This window comes from Apteryx rowi, unplaced genomic scaffold (assembly GCF_003343035.1).
Source record: "Apteryx rowi isolate R43461 unplaced genomic scaffold, aptRow1 scaffold_334, whole genome shotgun sequence".
Classification (NCBI taxonomy): Eukaryota; Metazoa; Chordata; class Aves; order Apterygiformes; family Apterygidae; genus Apteryx; species Apteryx rowi.
In genome coordinates this window covers 734,618-751,995 of record NW_020449797.1, presented here as the reverse complement: position 1 = coordinate 751,995, position 17,378 = coordinate 734,618, and the positions used below count along the sequence as shown (strand labels likewise).

General features: G+C 36.8%; 2 protein-coding genes across 3 annotated transcripts in view; both read left to right on the top strand.

Moving 5' to 3' along the window:
- Nucleotides 1–16,886, top strand: part of AK9 (adenylate kinase 9) — a 77,316-nt gene extending 60,430 nt beyond the window's left edge. The window contains 13 exon segments of the mRNA XM_026072043.1: nt 1,056–1,274; nt 3,136–3,349; nt 4,100–4,301; nt 5,505–5,651; nt 7,351–7,571; nt 10,227–10,423; nt 10,966–11,135; nt 12,242–12,340; nt 12,422–12,524; nt 13,126–13,240; nt 14,389–14,447; nt 14,450–14,504; nt 16,684–16,886. Coding sequence (XP_025927828.1) covers nt 1,056–1,274; nt 3,136–3,349; nt 4,100–4,301; nt 5,505–5,651; nt 7,351–7,571; nt 10,227–10,423; nt 10,966–11,135; nt 12,242–12,340; nt 12,422–12,524; nt 13,126–13,240; nt 14,389–14,447; nt 14,450–14,504; nt 16,684–16,886 — 2,004 coding nt within the window.
- A 347-nt stretch (nt 16,887–17,233) lies between these two features.
- ZBTB24 (zinc finger and BTB domain containing 24) overlaps nt 17,234–17,378 on the top strand; it is an 11,669-nt gene continuing 11,524 nt past the window's right edge. Inside the window, exon 1 of one of the 2 annotated variants that reach the window (XM_026072034.1) lies at nt 17,234–17,331. The gene's annotated coding sequence lies outside the window, so the exon portion shown is untranslated. The remainder of the gene's footprint in view (nt 17,332–17,378) is intronic. The other variant, XM_026072033.1, reaches the window with a different exon arrangement.

Here is a 17,378-nt window from a genome sequence, read left to right as displayed (position 1 = left end):
ACAGCCTTGACATGGGGAAAATTCTATCCCTTTACATGAGCAATACAATGTTTTAGGTTAAAGCTGATGGAATACTATAGTTCTTGGAACATTTTCCACTCTGACATTTGAGAGTCTATAGTGTGTCACATTAGTAAACTCATGAAAAATTGGACCAGAAAAGGAACAAGCATTTAAGAGGACAATTTTTGTTTCTCTCAAGAAGTACATAATCCTCAGTGACAACAGAGGTGACTAGTGTTTTAAAAACTGTTATTATATTGAGTCCTGCTTATGAGTGGTAGTGGAAAGATCCAAGACTGTGGAGCTACATAGATATTATATGTAACTTGAGGAATTACACACCAATAGTAACATATAACAGAATTTCATATTAGTACTACATGTTACTAGTACCCCCAGTTACAGCTTACTCAGTATTTTTGCCCTTATTTTTTTGATTCCAAGAACATTTATGCTTTTATAAATAACTTTAAATAACTTACTATTTCTGATTCATTATTCAAGACTTGTTTATTTTTATCCGTTTCATTAATTTTGTTAATTGTTGGTCCTCTTTGGCATTGTGGAACTTTGGTCTTTCATGAAAGAATAAATTATGACATTAAAACATTGTAGCACTTGTAAAAGTCTTAGGTACCTAAAAAAAGCACTGTAGAAAATAGGATATTTTTATATTTTAGTTGAATCACCTGAGAAATAATAAATCAGCATACAGCAGCAATAGTTTTAGGCAGTAGCTAAATAAGCCATTGTAAATTGTGAGGAGTGGGGAAAGAATGATATTTGAATGTTTCTTATAAAAGATACCTCTTAAACTTTAGTTTTGCCATAGTAGATTCCTCAAAGTCAAATACAGTCTTAACTGTAACTTAAATGTAAAAATGCAGAAAGGCCAATTCTCATCTCATATTAAATGAAATTTCACTGATTTACAATGACTGAGAATACACTCAAAAAATCCTTGATAGTGCATAGAAAATATTGCTGTCGCTCATCATTATAATCTGATCATGTTTATGATTCTAATATTTCATTGTGTTTTCATTAACTAGGAAGAACTTGAAAAATTGTTAATACCTCAAATCAAGATCAGTGGAAGACGAAAGCCTTACATCGTATGCTACCAAATATATAGGAAGCTGAATCCTCTAGTGGAAAATCGCGGAAGCATTTTTGAGAAATGTTACCCAATAAGTTTGCCACTTGCACATAAGATGCTAATTTTCTCATATAAATATCCAAGTTCTTTTGGTCAGTGGGATCCAGTCAAGGTAATTTTTTTTTAAATAGCTGAAGAATATTTCCAGAATTAATACTTTTAAGTAATACATTTCACATAAAACAAGAAAATATTATGAAACATTTTCAAGTAATGCCAGTAAAAGTTAATGAAAACCACATTACTGAAACAAAACTGTATCACTGAATACATACAACATAGAGCAAGCACTGGTAATAACAGGTGTTAGTCTTTCCAGTGTTGCAGCTAAACAGAGGCCAAGTGACATTTAACAAAATTTGCTACAGCATTGGCAACACAATTAAAGGTGGCACTGAGCCACAAAAAAATGCCAAGTTCTTACGGCCCAGTAAACATAGGACAACAACACAGAAGTTCTTAAAGCCTTTCAGAAGCAGTGAAAGAATAAGCTGAAAGGATTTGAGATTTGAATTTGTAAGCTGGACGAACTTAAGGAGAGGCAGAGTAGATGGCCGCCAACCCTGTCACTGGCAAAAAAGTAAATTGACAAATGTTAAATGTATGTAATTCATCAGCAATAATTGTTTGCTATTAATATTTACACATTTTGAAGAGCAATAAATTTAATTCCATAGTATTTTACTAGAGATCTGGAAAGTTCAGGTCAGAAAGTACTCATATCTATTCCAGAAAGTGGGCTCATGTCATTTGTTTCTGTTTGTAACAATAGAAATAAAAGCAGGTTGGACTGTGAATGAACCAGAAATGTATATTAAAAAACAAGCCCAATGAACAGGAAACGGAAAACAAGAAAGGTCCTGAAGGAAGCATTCTTCAGCTTTCATTCTGCTATGCTAAATAATCAAGTCATTTCTAACCCCTTTTATATAATCATCATGTTGGTCTGTGTCTTCACCTGTTCTAGATCATGTTTCTCTTTCTTGAACCTTGGCAATCAGAACTGTACACAGATCGGATCCTATTAGGGCTTTATATAGTCAAAATGCTGCTTAAAATATTTTAGGATCACACTTGCCTTTTCCATGGTTTCATCAAATTGGCATCTAATAATCTAATAATTGATTAGTACAAGTAGATATTTCTTCTATTCTGTCATTTCCAATTACTGAATCCCAGCTTATAAGTGAAATTCTTATTAGTCCCTACATGCTAGACCTTGCACTTTTTCTTAATAAATTTCACTACGTTTTTGTTACTCCAGTTCATAATGTATGGTGTACTCTTACCAAAAAAAAAAAAAAAAAAAAATCAATTAGAAGAAAGAAGGAAGTCCTAAAAAGCTACGAGATGAAATCAGGGTGGTGTGCTGACAGTGGGAATTATAAGTGATGGTAATAATGAAAAGGAAATAGATTCATTCTGAGTGTATTTTAGGATATAATAGAAATGATGAAATTAATTAAGGACTAGAGGGTCTTTGTAGAAGGGCAGGTAGAGTATATGCCAATTATTTTTAGATTAAATTTAGGAAAAAATATAAGAAGTTATGGAACAGATTAGATAAACAGATTAGATAAGTGTTTCTTAATGCACGAGGAATAAAAAATTTTCTTTATCCTCAATAGAAATGGTGTTAATTCGCTAAAAATTAAAAAAAATATTGCATCTCTCTGACTGCGGTCTGTTCAYGGACAGAAAGTGTTATGGTACCACCTACTGGAAACAGTGAATAATCTTTCTCTCTTTAATGTTTACGTTATCTTTTTGTACAAGAATTACATATGTGTGCAAGCTCCTCAGACTCAAACAGGACATTATGTCTGAGGGGTGGTATTTCAGAACACTTTGATGCCTTGCTTTTCCAGTAGCTGATAATCATCTACCTGCCCATGAAGCCACTTCCGTAGGATGGAAGAAGAAGAGGCTATGTCAAACCTAATTAACTATTTCCTATTTTGTGTATGCTACAGCTAAGTGAAGGAGATATAATCAAATCACCCCAGAGCCATGAAAACCCAGTCTATCCTGTAATCCATCGACAATATATTTATTTCTTTTCAAGTAAAGAAAATAAAGAAACATTTATGAAAAATCCCATCAAATATATCCGTCAGCCAAAACCTAAACCAGCCACACCAATTAAGATTGCAATTGTTGGACCTCCAAAATCTGGGAAGACTACAGGTAGGAGCTATTATTATCTGTAAGACAGAAGATGGCACTTAGAAAATCTGAACTAGTATTATTTATAACTCTTGCATATTTCTGATTATTTTCTAATTGTTTCTCATTTCCTTTAACCAATATGATGCAACATAAAATGAAGAAATATTCCTAGGATCAAGGACCAGAACCAAAAACACTGCATTCTCCAGCCTGTTTCCTAATTTCTAGATTATGAAACAGGATTTTCCCTCTCTCTCCCCACTCCTTCTCTCTGTCTCCTTCCATGACTCTCTCAATCCACAGGTCTCTGCCTTCAACTAGAGGAGAAGATACAGCTTACACCAGAACTTAATGGTTAGGACAGGCTGTTAGAAATGGAAGAGATGGGTTTAAGTCATTTCATATTAAGGAGAATTATAACCATACTTCCTGCTTCCTGGATAAGTGATCTAACAGCTAAGCTATTCTGTGGGCAGTGGTAGCATATTTTCTAACATATATTTGAATAAAATTGATAATGGCTGCTGTGCTTTGTGCTGAATTGAATGCTATTAGTGCTTTAGGCATGCACTGCACAAAGCTAAAGGATCAGGCCCTTTAGCCCCTTAAGCAGATTTAGGTACCCACTTACCAAGATTCTGCATTGGAAATGACCCAGGGTATGAGCTGAACACTTAGTTTCTAAGACTGAGGACTTACTTTAACAGACTACTAGGTTGTGATGTTGCTTATGTGAAAGTTGAGTGTTGAAGTCTAAATGTTCTGCAGTTGCCAAGAAATTTGCAAGTGTATATGGATTACTGCGCCTGACTGTGGGAGACGCCATACGGCTGGTGTTAAACGACCAGCCAGAAAGTGAGTTGGCACTTATGATAAAATGGCATCTTCATAAAGGACTGACTGTACCTGATGAACTGGCTGTCCAGGCTCTAGATGTGACTCTGATGAATCACACGTGTACTACTGCGGGGTAAGAGTCTTGCTTGGGTTTTGAGGGTTTTTTTCAAGGTATGCCTGTCCTTTCATAGGCAGTGATTCTCATGTTATCACTGGGAAACAAACTGTTTCAGTAGAACACATCAGTGGTTTATTCATTAAGAAAATAATCTGTCTGTCCAAAATGAAGTGTAAAATAGGGTCTCCATGTTACTCTGGAAAAGCAGTCTGAAACATAATTTTCTGCAATTTTCAAGTGAGTGTGTTCCAGTAAATTCAAGTAATATGTTTTATGAAAGTTAGCCTTTTTTCAGCCAGAATCCAGAATTTCATTATCCATTGAGCACTGCCATTTTCTCTCTCTCATAGCTATTCTTGTACCAACTCAAACTGATCTGATTCTCTCCAGTAATGCACACTGGTGGTTCAGTACTCCAGCTTTTTTCTGGTTTTGTTAACAGTTGAAGATATTAAGGAGGAGCAGAAAACTGATTCTTTCCACCTCATTTCTTAGGGGATACAGATTTCTTAGGCTCTACCCCCAACACCTGTCAAACTGGGCTAACTTGAAAAAGCATTTTGTTTCATTATCAATTTAATGAACTTCAACTCCTCTCCTGAAAAAGGAGAATTTTAACAGAAAAAGGTAATTCCAGACCAATCTCTGAAAATTATTTGAGCCTGAGATCAGAATTCTTTCAACTTTTCTTCCATGTTAATTATTGGAATAGTGTTTCAGAATATTTTGCCCCAGTATTGCATAATATGTGAAAAAAGTTTTTTTCAATGTGATTTAAAAAATGGTTCAAGTACTATAAATTATTTTATTTTTCACTTTGAAAACTGCTTCTCCTAATCCATATGGAAATTCCCCATACTTAAAACTAAACTTCTGCATAACTGTTGTGTCAGAACTGAAAACTCCACCATTCTGGTAAGTCAGAGCTGTCCGCTTACGTTCCTATAACTTTTACCCTTTGTGTATTTCCTTTGCTCTTTACCATTTCTTATTCCATCTACTTGCAATTTTTTAATTTTAATTTGTTTGTAAATTCTTTGGGGTGAAGACTGTGTCTAATAAATCAGGGCAGCACTGAACTTGATGGCATGGGAGTAGACTTTTGTGTCTATTGAGAATGTATTGTGAATATTTGTAGCACAAATTAATTATTTGTGAATAATTAATTAAGAACCAACCTTTTAGAAAAGCTGTCTTTCTGTTTCTGTTTGTATGCAGAGTTGTTATTGATGGGTATCCTCTAACAAGAAAACAAGTAAACCTCTTGCAATCAGTTAGGATAATTCCTGTGAAAATCTTTGAATTGGAAATGAATGCAAAGGAAGTGTTCAGAAGAGCACTGCTGGATAAGGAAAGCACGAATAGGTAGTGATGCTCCCTGAGAGCAATACTTTTACCAACACAAGATTGTAATCTCTCTCTCTCTGTAGTGCTCTACCTCATTGCTGTACCCTGAGAGGCTGTTAGATCTAAGTTGGTGGATCTAGGAGGGYTTTCATGCTCTTGGATGCAGGTGCATACCCCATGGGCCTCCCAACTCCACATATGAAATTACATGGGTGCTAGTTTCTCTACAATTTAATGCTTTGACTTCCATAGACTGGAAACCGAGACATACTGGCCAGAGGAAGCTGCGGCATGCTCTGGCCAGATCCCCAGACTGGAGGACTGAGGAAACAGATGTACAATGGCGTCCACCCACCGCTTAGTTTAACTGCAGTTTTAGTGAAACTGCATATCAGAAATGTTACCAGTTCACTCTGCTGCTAAAGCTTATTATTCATCAACTTAATTATTGTTTGTTATCATAACTTAATAAGTTATCATTTATTCATCATAAGGGAAATTGATACTTTACCTGATAAGCTTTTTTTTCTTTAAGTCTTAACTGTAGTCCTTTTTAAAAGATAGGAGCAATGTATATTTTAATAACGTGTACAGTTCATGAATTACTCAGCTAAACTGTTCAATTTAGATATCTTTCTTCTTTGCTTCTCTAAGGAGATAAATATTTTGTTTAAAAAGCTGTTGGTTGTTTTTGAGGTATAGCAGTAAGTAGTTTATAAAGGGACAGAGAATTAAAAAGAACAGAACATTCACCTTAAAATTAAATTGTATAAGAACCTGGTTCTCATTAAAGGAAATGTTTCTAAGAAGTTCCAGATAGCTTAGAGCATTACTGCATGTCTCTTTCATTTTATGAAATAAGCAGTACAATGCTTAATTGCTTACTGAAAGCCTAAAGACTATTTGCATTGCAAAAAAATAAATTAATGCTGTCTTTTTAAAAGTATTTACTTAAATCATTTAAATACCAAACTAATTACATTAGTAATAGGCTTAGTATAGGCTTAAATACAAATAAATTAAAATGGGCAATATTAGCAATTTCTAAAAGGTACAACTTATAGAGAAATGAATCCTATTAAAACAGAAGTTTCTCTTTCTTTGGCACCATTTAAATCAAGAACCAGGACAGTCAGTGCTTCTCTGTTCTAGTAAAAATACCTTTTCTGGTCTTGCATAATATTTTTAGAGGTCAGATGAATTATTTTCATTTATGTTTATATAAATATGACAGCTAGACAGTTTTCAAAATACATCCAAGGATTGTGGCTACTTCTTGATTTCAAACAACAGTATAATTCAAAATTAAGCCTGTTTTTCAGTGAACAGTGACTTTCACTTTAAAAGTACTATAAGCTTTTGTCTATGGTAGCATTTAATGGTGTACTGATAGAGTGTATTAGTAAATATGTGCTGATATATTACAAATCCTTTACAAAATTATTGAGTTGCATTTGCAAAATAAATAGCAAAAGTTATGCTCTTTGTTTCTGAACATCCACTTGCCTGTTCATAATTGCCTGGTCAGAGGTAAGTTTATTTTCATACGTAACTGGAAATATTCTTAATAAGAAAGTTGTACTTCTCAAATAAGCTCTACAATTTCAAATATGCCAAATTTTGTAAAAATGAGCCCTAAAATTTATATGTGAATTCAGTCAAATGATCTGACCTTCAGACTTTGTATTAAATCAGTGCTGTTTTTTGTTGTCTTCAGACCTCCCTACCCTGTACATGACAGCTCACAGATTCTAGCTATTCGAAACTCCTGCTATAAACAACACATTGATGCAATTAGGACTTACTATGAGAAGGAGCATCAGAACTGGTGTGTAATTGATGCCTTTCACAGCAAGTGGTGGATCTGGAACAAAGTACTCCAGGAAGTTCAAGTGGTTGTTAAAGAAATCCAGATATATCTGGAAAGAATAAGAGAAGGTAAAAGAAAAACAAAGTTCTTTAAGTAAAGCTGTAATGTAATAAGTATATTTAAATTCAGTTTTAACTTGCTCTGGATTAAGCTAATTCTTGGGCACATACATACCAAGTACAGCTGGAATTAAGGTTCATAGCATATTTCACTTACTAGACATAACAAAAACCCATAAGAAAGTAACACTGAAAAGACAAAACACACAACATCTGCCTCATTCAAGGCTGATGTATCTAGCACCTGGTCTATGTGACAAAATGCATTATTTCAGAAAATGAGTTAACCAACAAAATATTAACTGATATCACACAAAACACAGCTGAAAACTTAGTATAGACAAAAACATAGTGTTATTTGTGAATTCTGAGTTAAAAACTTGACAGTCCTTGTTTTCACTGTGCCCTTGGTATATCTTCTGCATATTTCCACCCATAGATTAGATTTGCTCATTACAACTTCTACCTTTCCCCTTGGCATTCTATCACTGTCCAAATGCAAGGCCTTTTTCTAACATAAAATCTTGTGTCATTCATTCCAGCTATAACAGCAAACAAATGGATATAAGCATCTCCAAATCTTTTAAATCTGTAATTTTCTTTAAAGTTAAATTCACTGTCTTCACACTTACTAGGTAGCTTTATGGGTTGATAAGTTTAGATGTCAATTTTAATGTGAGACTAGATAGGAAAATAGTAACTATTTGAAAAAATAGTTGGACTTGGTTCTGCTTGCGTAAAGCACTGGATTGCATTTTAAGTACTTGGTGGGCTATAGAGAAGGTGACTTTCTTTCTAACAACTCCTTTGTTGCATCTGCCTTCTGAGAGCATATGAAGAGTGCCCAGATGGATTGCAGGTTCTTTAATTTGCAGAGGCTCTTCAGGGAAAACTAGCAACTAGGCAGTAGTCCTTTGTCTTTAGCAGGTCATCCGAAAGAATAAYGGCTAAGTATGTGAGGAAAGCAGCATCATACTTACTTTCCTTGTTGGCTTCAGTTTTAACTTTTTTATTTTATATGCCCACAAGCAGTGCTGGGGGCTTCGGGTGAAGATATCTGCCATCAAGGATCAGAATGTAACACAGAAACCAATCTTAGCATCAGCATCTGTCTTCAACTCTCAGACACTGACTCCAAGAGCTACATCAAATCCAAAAAAATAAATCATATTAAAAAGAGTGCTCATTAGTTAGTGCTCATTAGACCAAAAGCTGAGCCTTAGTTACAAAGGATATGCAGAATTCAAAGACAACGCCAGAACATTCAGAGGCTTCTTTAGTACCATCTTGACTATATGAGCTGTGTTTTTCTGCATGGATCTGTAACTGGATTGCCTGCAAGACCTGAGGGTTTATATCAAAAAGTGAGAAAAAGTAAATTTTCCTCAGGTTTCCCTTCTCACAGCCTAGCTACTAAAAGATACAGGATATCACATTAGCTTTCTCATTTTTATCCTGAGACTTTCCTGCATACTAATGCACTTTGAGATCTTGGGTGACCTTATCCTTTGCAGTTGTACAGACACTGAGTGGTGCATTTTTCCAAGACCTCTCAATGCCAGACCCAATATCATGCAGCATTACAGACTCTTTGATCTCATCTGGAGAGATCTTGAAGAGCTCTCTTGAAGTGAGCAAAGAGCAAACCAGCTACAGAACAATCTGAGGCTGTTTTCCAAAGAGCAGGGTAACAAAAGAATGAAAGAAGTCAGAGCTCTGTCTTGCAGTCCATGGCAGGTTCCTCAACTTCGGGTGATTACAAAAAATCACACAGGGTATACCAAAGTATACAGGAAAAACTGTGATTTGAAAATTCACTTAAGTAAGGGGGGAGAATATTTATTATAAATTCAGAATTAAGGCTAAATATGCAATTTAAGTTAATTTCTGCAGTGAGGGGCCAAAAGCTCTTTAGTCTAAAATGGCATAGCTCCCACTTGAATTTGCGTGTGGCAGCATAGAAAGGATTAAATGTGCCCCTCAGATATGCCTGTGCAGTTTAACTACCACTAAAGGGCAGACTTCTTTATCTTAAACCTACCTTTTGATTTTACCTTTTACAGCTCTGTGCCTGTACTCACCTTATAAATTTCAGTCATAAGCGAAGAAATATTTTTTAAAAATATGTAACTTTTTCACATCAAGCTTGAAAAGCATCCTTTTAAAATAATTTTTTATCTGACATTTTATGCAAGATCTTGAATTTATTTCTCCAGATAGACCATAGCATTTGCAAGACAAGGATGAATAAATGATATGCTTTTATCCCACCTTGTACTCATTTTCACCAATGTGAAGAATTCAAATAATAGCTGAAATGTTCCTTTGCAGCACAAAGAAATGAAACAATAAATCACTAGTAAACCTATCCCAGAGAAAACAGACTAATAAGTTAAGCAGGTACAGTATGCCACATCATTAATACTTACTGTATTTCTTAAGTAAATGCTAGAGAAATGTTACTAAAATTAATTAGTAAAATGGGTTGAAACTTTATTTTAATATCAGTTTATAAAAATTGCTAATATTTGAATTCTCATTATTTCATATCATTTTCACATGATACAATAATCTTCTAAACTGTAACATTCCTACATAGAAATGCTTTATGCTTTCTATATATTTCATTAACAAAAGTTTATCATTAATTACTACTATTAACAGGAAAAGCAGCCAGCATTGCTGATTTATGCATCACCCCTGAAGAGCTGCAGTATCGGCTGGGGGAGTTTGGACAGTACTGCCCTGTCAGCCTTGCAGAAAAACACGAATTGGTTGACTGCTCTGTAACCTCATCACTGCAGTTTGCTGCAGAATTTCGAGGACACTATTACAAAATGGCTTCACAGGAAGAACTGGATGTAAGTGTCCAAAAACATGTGGGGAGGGAATTATGGGGAGAAGGAACATTGTTGCTTTGAGTCTTTGATTCTGTACAAAAACAACACCACGTCATTTGAATTAGACTAGTGTTATTGGTGTTCTAGCTATTGTTCTGTATACTTCTGCTAAGCAAATGTCCAGTCAGACAGAATGCAGCAGAGAGTCCTTCCAAATCAAAGATCCTCTTACAAATTGTCGTAGATCAAACATTAATTTTTGAAGCAACCATTTCTTCCCTCCTCCATCAGGTTTTTTTTTTTTTTTTTTTTTTTTTTTGAGGGTTGGGGTAGGGAGTGGCTAATAACAGCTATGGATACTGGATGGATGCTGAGTGGATAGTGATGTACTGAGTGAACTGGTAAAGAAATGACCTGCTTAGCATGGCAGCAGCACCAGCACACTAAGAGAGATTTTGTAGAAGAAACAGTGTCTAAATTGCATGAGTCAGTCCTTTGGAGTTTGACTAACAGTCTTATAGTGCTTCTCTCATTATTAAAATGTTTAATTTCTTCTTCTATAGAAATTCTTGAGTGAACCAGAGGTATATGTACCACCACTGGCACCTCAACCTCTTCCACCTCCAGAAATGCTACCAAAGAAACTGACAGTGGCAGAAGTGAAGGCCTTATTCCCTAGAAGTGCTGAAATGCAGGGATACTGTCCAGTCACTTACCTAGATGGAAAACAGAGGTACACCACTGCAGTTTTCATAACTTGTGTTACAGACTATATGTCCTAGGGCCCTGGAATACAAAGAGCACATTTGACATAGCCTTGTCCAAACTTCTGCTCTGTTTCTCCACTAGTTTTATTGCAGTAGTGGGTGTTAAAAACATCGTTTTGTTAGTTGTAAAAGATGCTTCATTAGTCTTTTTTCTGAGGCTGAAAAATATCCCCTAGCTATCAACTCCCTGCCTTTATGGCATGGTCTAGAGTATTTCTAATAACTAGACTGAGGCACAACCTGAAGCATCCTGAAGGTCATCAGTTCCTCTACATCTGTAATTGAAAGAAGCAGGTGGGTTGAGTTTCTCTCAAAAATTCTTTAACAGAGCTGAGAGACAGACCTAAGTAGTAGGAATTTAGGTTGGCCAGATGATCACCTCTTGTAGAGGGAAAGACACGTAAGTCATAAGTTCCTTGAATGTGGGATTCTTTCTCCTTTTGTGTCTTGGGTAATGTTAATTTACTTAAATTGGCACTCAAATAAGTCAATCAAATGCATTGGATCCCCTTCTGCAAAACTGACTAAAGGGGACAAAGCTTAGCATTAAGCCAATCACAAGGATCTGTGTTGGCTTACTGTCTTTTGTGATGTAGTCTGCTTGGATACAGTTTGAGTTTTCTCTATCGTAAGCCTTCAAAGTTCAAACAAATCTCACAACACCTAAGGAGAGGCAAAACTAGCTATCACAGTTTTATAAGATATCTATAAAGCTCCACTATAAAGCCCCACTGATTTCCTCAGTGTGCAGGAATTTCTTGTTGAGATACAACCATAACAGTCATTTCTGTGCTGTCCCTTCTTAGTCTCCTGAAGAAGCATGGTTGGCATTTTAGCCAGAGGAGCTCCAAAGAGGCACTATAAAAGTCCACTTATAAGCAGATTTTGAGGTAGGGACTCACTCAGATTTTGAGCCCTGTAACTGCCTGTCATGTGGTAGAAGCACAGATGATCCAATTGCTACCTTTTTTGTAATGTCTATACTTGCTAGATTAGCAGAAGGCTCCCAGGATCTAATGAATATACACAGCACAAAAGATGCCTAACATTTCTTGTTGCTCCATCTCTTCAGATATGAAGCTTTGGTGCCTGGCAACACTGAGTATGCTGTAAAATATCAAGATAAGCTATATATATTTGAAAGTGAAGAAAAACTTCAGAAGTTTATGAGGTGAATATACTATTCACATTTTAGTCTTTAATCATGTCATAGTTTATACATCTTTTAAGTCCTTACTTTTTATCTGGTTAGGTTACCAGAGAAGTACTGGAATTTGAAGCTTCCACGCAAACTCCCTCCAGTAAAGGAGCCAATACTACTTACTGCACTTCCCTTAGCTGGATACCTTGAACAGGCTAGTTTTTGCTTCTCTATATTAAAGCAAATTAAAAAAAAACATGATTTTACAATGTATAATATACCACATCCAGGTTTTTTTTTGGGGGGGAGGGTTTTTTTAGTGTAATATAAGTATTATTTTTACTAATGGGATTATATTTGATTGAAAATTGTGTTCAGGTAGGTACTTGCAATAAAGAGAGGATATTTTATAAAGCTTTAAAATGATAGATGCTTGTAACTTTAATAGAAAAAATCAAGTAAGACCATCAGAGGGGAATAATAAGCTGCAAAATTGCATGATGAATTTTATGACTCTTTAGTTTATCGTATCTAATAGGATTATATTTTGCTTTGATTTTTAGCACAGGTTAGACACAAGCCTATCAGCAATGGTTTAAGGATAGCTGATTATACTTTTAGACAGGGATAGGAAATAAAAAATGATTCATGGTCTCTTCCCTGCCAATTTTCTATTATTTCTGTGCTCTTCTACAATTCACTGGCTTAGATAGCATACTATATTGTTGGATTTGCATGACAACAGGATCAGGCTTTTAATATATTTTTGTTCTAGATCTCTGTAATGGTCTTTTAAAAATGTTTTATTTCTTTAGGGAGTAGCAACTTCGCTAATAAAAGCTCTGAATGAAGTAGGCTGCTTAAAGCCAAAGTTTCCATTCCTGAGTGTAAAAAAAACTGCTCTGCTGTTTGTGGCCTGTCATTTAAAAGGTAAGGTATAAAAATAACATACTATAAAAATAATGAATCAAATAAATGCAGTAAATCATCTGATACAATGTTGATAACTGATTTCTGTAGTTTTCTGACTTCCAGTTTGGAAAAATACTACTCTATACTGACTTAAGTACACATTGCCAAGTCTCTTGGGAGTGTGTAAGAACCAAGGAAGAAAAAAGGTTAACAAGATAGCTTAGATATCTTGTGATCTCTCATAAAAATATGAGATTTTAATGGTATTTTATCACCAGTCACTTCCCTGACTTGGAAACATTTCTAACATGCATGATAGTAGCTTGAAACAAAAAGCAAAACTGTGTTTAAAACTAGGTGGCACCACAGTTTAAATTAGTCTTGGACAACCTGAACTGTCTTAAAAATTGACTGAGATCACTGTAATAAAGACTGTTGAAATGCTTGATAAATCTGAAGAACACCTTAGGTGCCTGAATGCTTCTCTTTTTCCAACTGTATCAGCTCATCAGATAAAACTTATTAACAAACCCTGCCTTGCAGGTAATATCAGCACAGCTTGCTGTTCATATGTATCTTCCACAAGAAGTGGACAAAATATGTAAAAAAGAGGTCTAATTGTTTTGAAAAGCAGCTTTACACATGGAACACTTGTCACTTTCAAGATTAGTTCTTTTGCAAGAGCTCAGTATTGATATACTAAATTACACAGTATAAAAGACCAGATGCTCATGCAGATGTATTTAGATTTTTCAGTTTTTAGCATAGTGAAATGAAAAGATATTTATCAGTCTGTTTACTTGTGAAACTATCTGGGAAGATTTCAATATTGATGGGATTTGGAGTATCAGTATGCTGATTATTTTTAACTCTGTATCTTTTCAATTTAATCTACAGTCTGATCACCTTACTTTTCTGTAAAATAGACAAACAGTCCACCAGTAAAATTAGGTGGCTTGGATTGAGCCCACAAAATAATGATAAAGTAAAATGTTTCATGGAGCTGCCAGAGGTTAGGCCTTCTCCTTCACTGAGGAAAGTTGTTCAAACTTTGTCTCCTGTGTTTGTATCAGCTATTGGGGGGAGAGGGGGGATTTGCAGTCCAAGATGACAGTTGCCGCTAAAAATCTTATCAGCCTAAATAGGGCCAGCTTTCAGGATTTCAGCAGCCAAGTGGCTTTGGTCTAGATATTGACCAGTGCTATTAGAGTTTTCTGAAGCAAGGCTGCACCACTTCTTCAGCCTACCAATTTTGCCTTTTACAAGCCAGCTTGTTCAGCAGGTGAACTTTATGTTGTCTCTTGTTATTTTAAGTTTTTGCTTATCCTTTTAGATAATGCTAAGTTTTATCATCTTTCTAAAGTTCTTCGCATTCTGTGTTTTCCCATGCAGCTTCCAGAGCCATGCAGAATTTTCTTGGACTATCACAGATTTCTGCTAGTATAGCTTTGTTAAGGATCACCACTGAATAATGCAGGCATACTATAAGCCCCTATACTCAAACCTGCAAAACTATGTTTTTACCCACAATAGCTTGTTTCATTCACAAAGAGTAGTATCATTCTGTTGTTAGCACTACTTTGCTAACATATTTATGTCCACTCTAGGAATAATTTGCTCATATATTGTATCATTAAACCATTACTAGTGCTGGATGAAGAACTGGGTAAGTTTGTGCAAGTACACAAAACTCCTCTCCTAATGCAGTAACAAACGGTTTGACCATAAGAATCCAAGATTACAAGTTATCTTATTCTAAGCCTGAATAGAATTGCTTCTAACTTTAAGACAGAGAGTTCCAGTATGCTCTAAAATGTCCCTTGCAAATACAGTGATTATTATTGTGTGTCTCTTCAGAATAGTCATGAAGTCTTTACCAAAAAAATTGATCAAAGTGCTTCACATTGTGGTGCCTTGGAATGTTTTTAAATTCCCCTTCATTTCACATTTAAATAGTGGAGAAGGAACAGTGGTTGTAGTTTCTCCTGAAGCTTTCTTAACAACAGTACTGGATTGTTTTCAATATCCAAGAAGACTTAGGTACAGGCCATCAGTCACAAATGCAGAGATCTACTCCTGGAAAAGAGTAAGAAACCATACCTCACTATAGTGATTCAGCACCCTTCGAACTTGGCTCCTCTAAGAGCTCTGCTTATAGCTGTGCTTGAAAAAACACTCAGAAATTGTAGAATGCCTACATTTTAAAGTTAGTGGGCTGATGTGTCTCATAGTATAGTTCTCCATGCTATCCAGTTTTTGTTATAATTTGTGATGTAAAGTACCATCTACAGAAAAACAGCTGCCTAGGCTATGGCTGCCTTAAATCACTATTTCTCCTTTGCCTCAGTGTAACAGTTAAAATAATACAGATTAATGGATTGGCACTCACCACTGATGTACCCCAAAATATGGCTTAGAGCAGGGAGGTAAGGAAGAACAGAAACAACACAACTTTCATTGTAAAGTTCCTGGCTTTGAAATGTATGTTCTCTTCTGAACTATCAGGGATACATAGTCAGCTCTTGATTTGCTATGGGCAGTGTATTTGGGTCACAGATTAATTGTGCCAAGGATGCAGAAATTCCTAAGACGGCTCTGTGCAGAGCCTGTTGGGTCCGGGCCAGCTTATCAGCTTACACATCACGGCACAGGAATATGGTCACGCTGCTTTCAGCGAGCTCAGGTCTAGAAAAGGTTCAGCTTGTCAGAGGGAGCTCCAGCTGGCTCTGCACAGCCGCTTTCCACCCTTCCAGCTCACGTTCATTGCAGAGCACAGGGAAAAGCAGCACAGAGAGAGCTGCGTAGCTCTGCGCAGAGCGAGCTGGAGCACAGCACGAGTGGTATTAAACAACAGGAGCAATGTCGGCTGAGCTACTCAGGTTTCTCCGCAATGAATCCTCCAGTGTGCTGTGCTCTGAAAGAGCGAACCGTACTGGACATGGCACAGCACGAATGCAAGAAACAAGCTCAGGTCCACTGTTGTGCCCAAGTAAAAATGTCCTCCTGGACCTGGAGTTTAGCGCAGGAGCCAGCTCAGGTCTAGACAGACATATGAGCTCTGGTTCAGTGCAGCTGGGCCACACCTGGGCTGTCTCCACACAGACCCACTTCGATGTATGCACCAGAGTCCCTGCTACCCAAATTAGTTCAAATTTGGCACTGTCTAGAGCCAGCCCCTCATTGCCCAAAGAATGTGAAGCTGATGGTAGCTGAAAATATATGTTATTTCTTTGTTTACTAAAGCCTTGATCTTTCTGAATATTGTTATCTGTCCTGGAGTTATGAACTTCTGAAATACCAGACAATTTCTGTTTTTGTTTTGGAGTCAATGGACATGGGCTATCTGTGCCAAGAGTTTTATCTGTACGAAGAGTAAAAGCATCAGGTGTAGATCTGATCTGTGTTTTAAAACTTCCACAGAATTAATGTGGGACATTAATATATTGCTCAATTTCTTGCAGCTTATAACCCTAGAAGCTCAGAATATGTACGGAAAAAGTACAAGAGGAAACTGGAGCAGTTCATAGACCACTGTGAACTCATCCCCTACCTGGGAAGGAAAATGACTCGCAAATACAAGGAACCTCAGAGCAGACCTATTGAGTTCGATTACAAACTACAGACGTTTCTTTCCCTTAAAGATGCAAGTCCAAGCTTTGTTTAGTTTGGGCTGACTGTGTATTTTTATTTGAATATTGATTTTTATTAACTCAAGGAACATAACTATCCACCATCATCAACCACTGTGTATCAACCACTCATGAAAGGCTATCTATGAAACTATAATGTTACTGATGCAAAATGTTACGCTTTTTATGATTAATTTGTTATAGAGAGAGATCTTTTAAAATTACAGCTTACTGTCTTAAATTACACGGCGTTTAATGCGCTCCCGGCGCCCCCCTCCCCGGGCGCGGGCGGGGCCTGGCGGCATGGGGGCGGGGCCTGGCGAGAGGGGCGGGTCGGGGGGCGGGGCTTGCGCGGCTCCCCGCGGCCGGCTTCGGGTCGGGCGCTGCGTGCGTGCTGCGTCATGGCGCATGCGCTCCGCCCGGGGCAGGAAGCGCGGCGGCGCCGAAGCGGTCTCCGGAGCGAGGCTCGCGGCTCGCGCGGTGAGTGCGCCCGCCCAGCCGGTCCCGCCGGCTCCTATCCGGTCCCG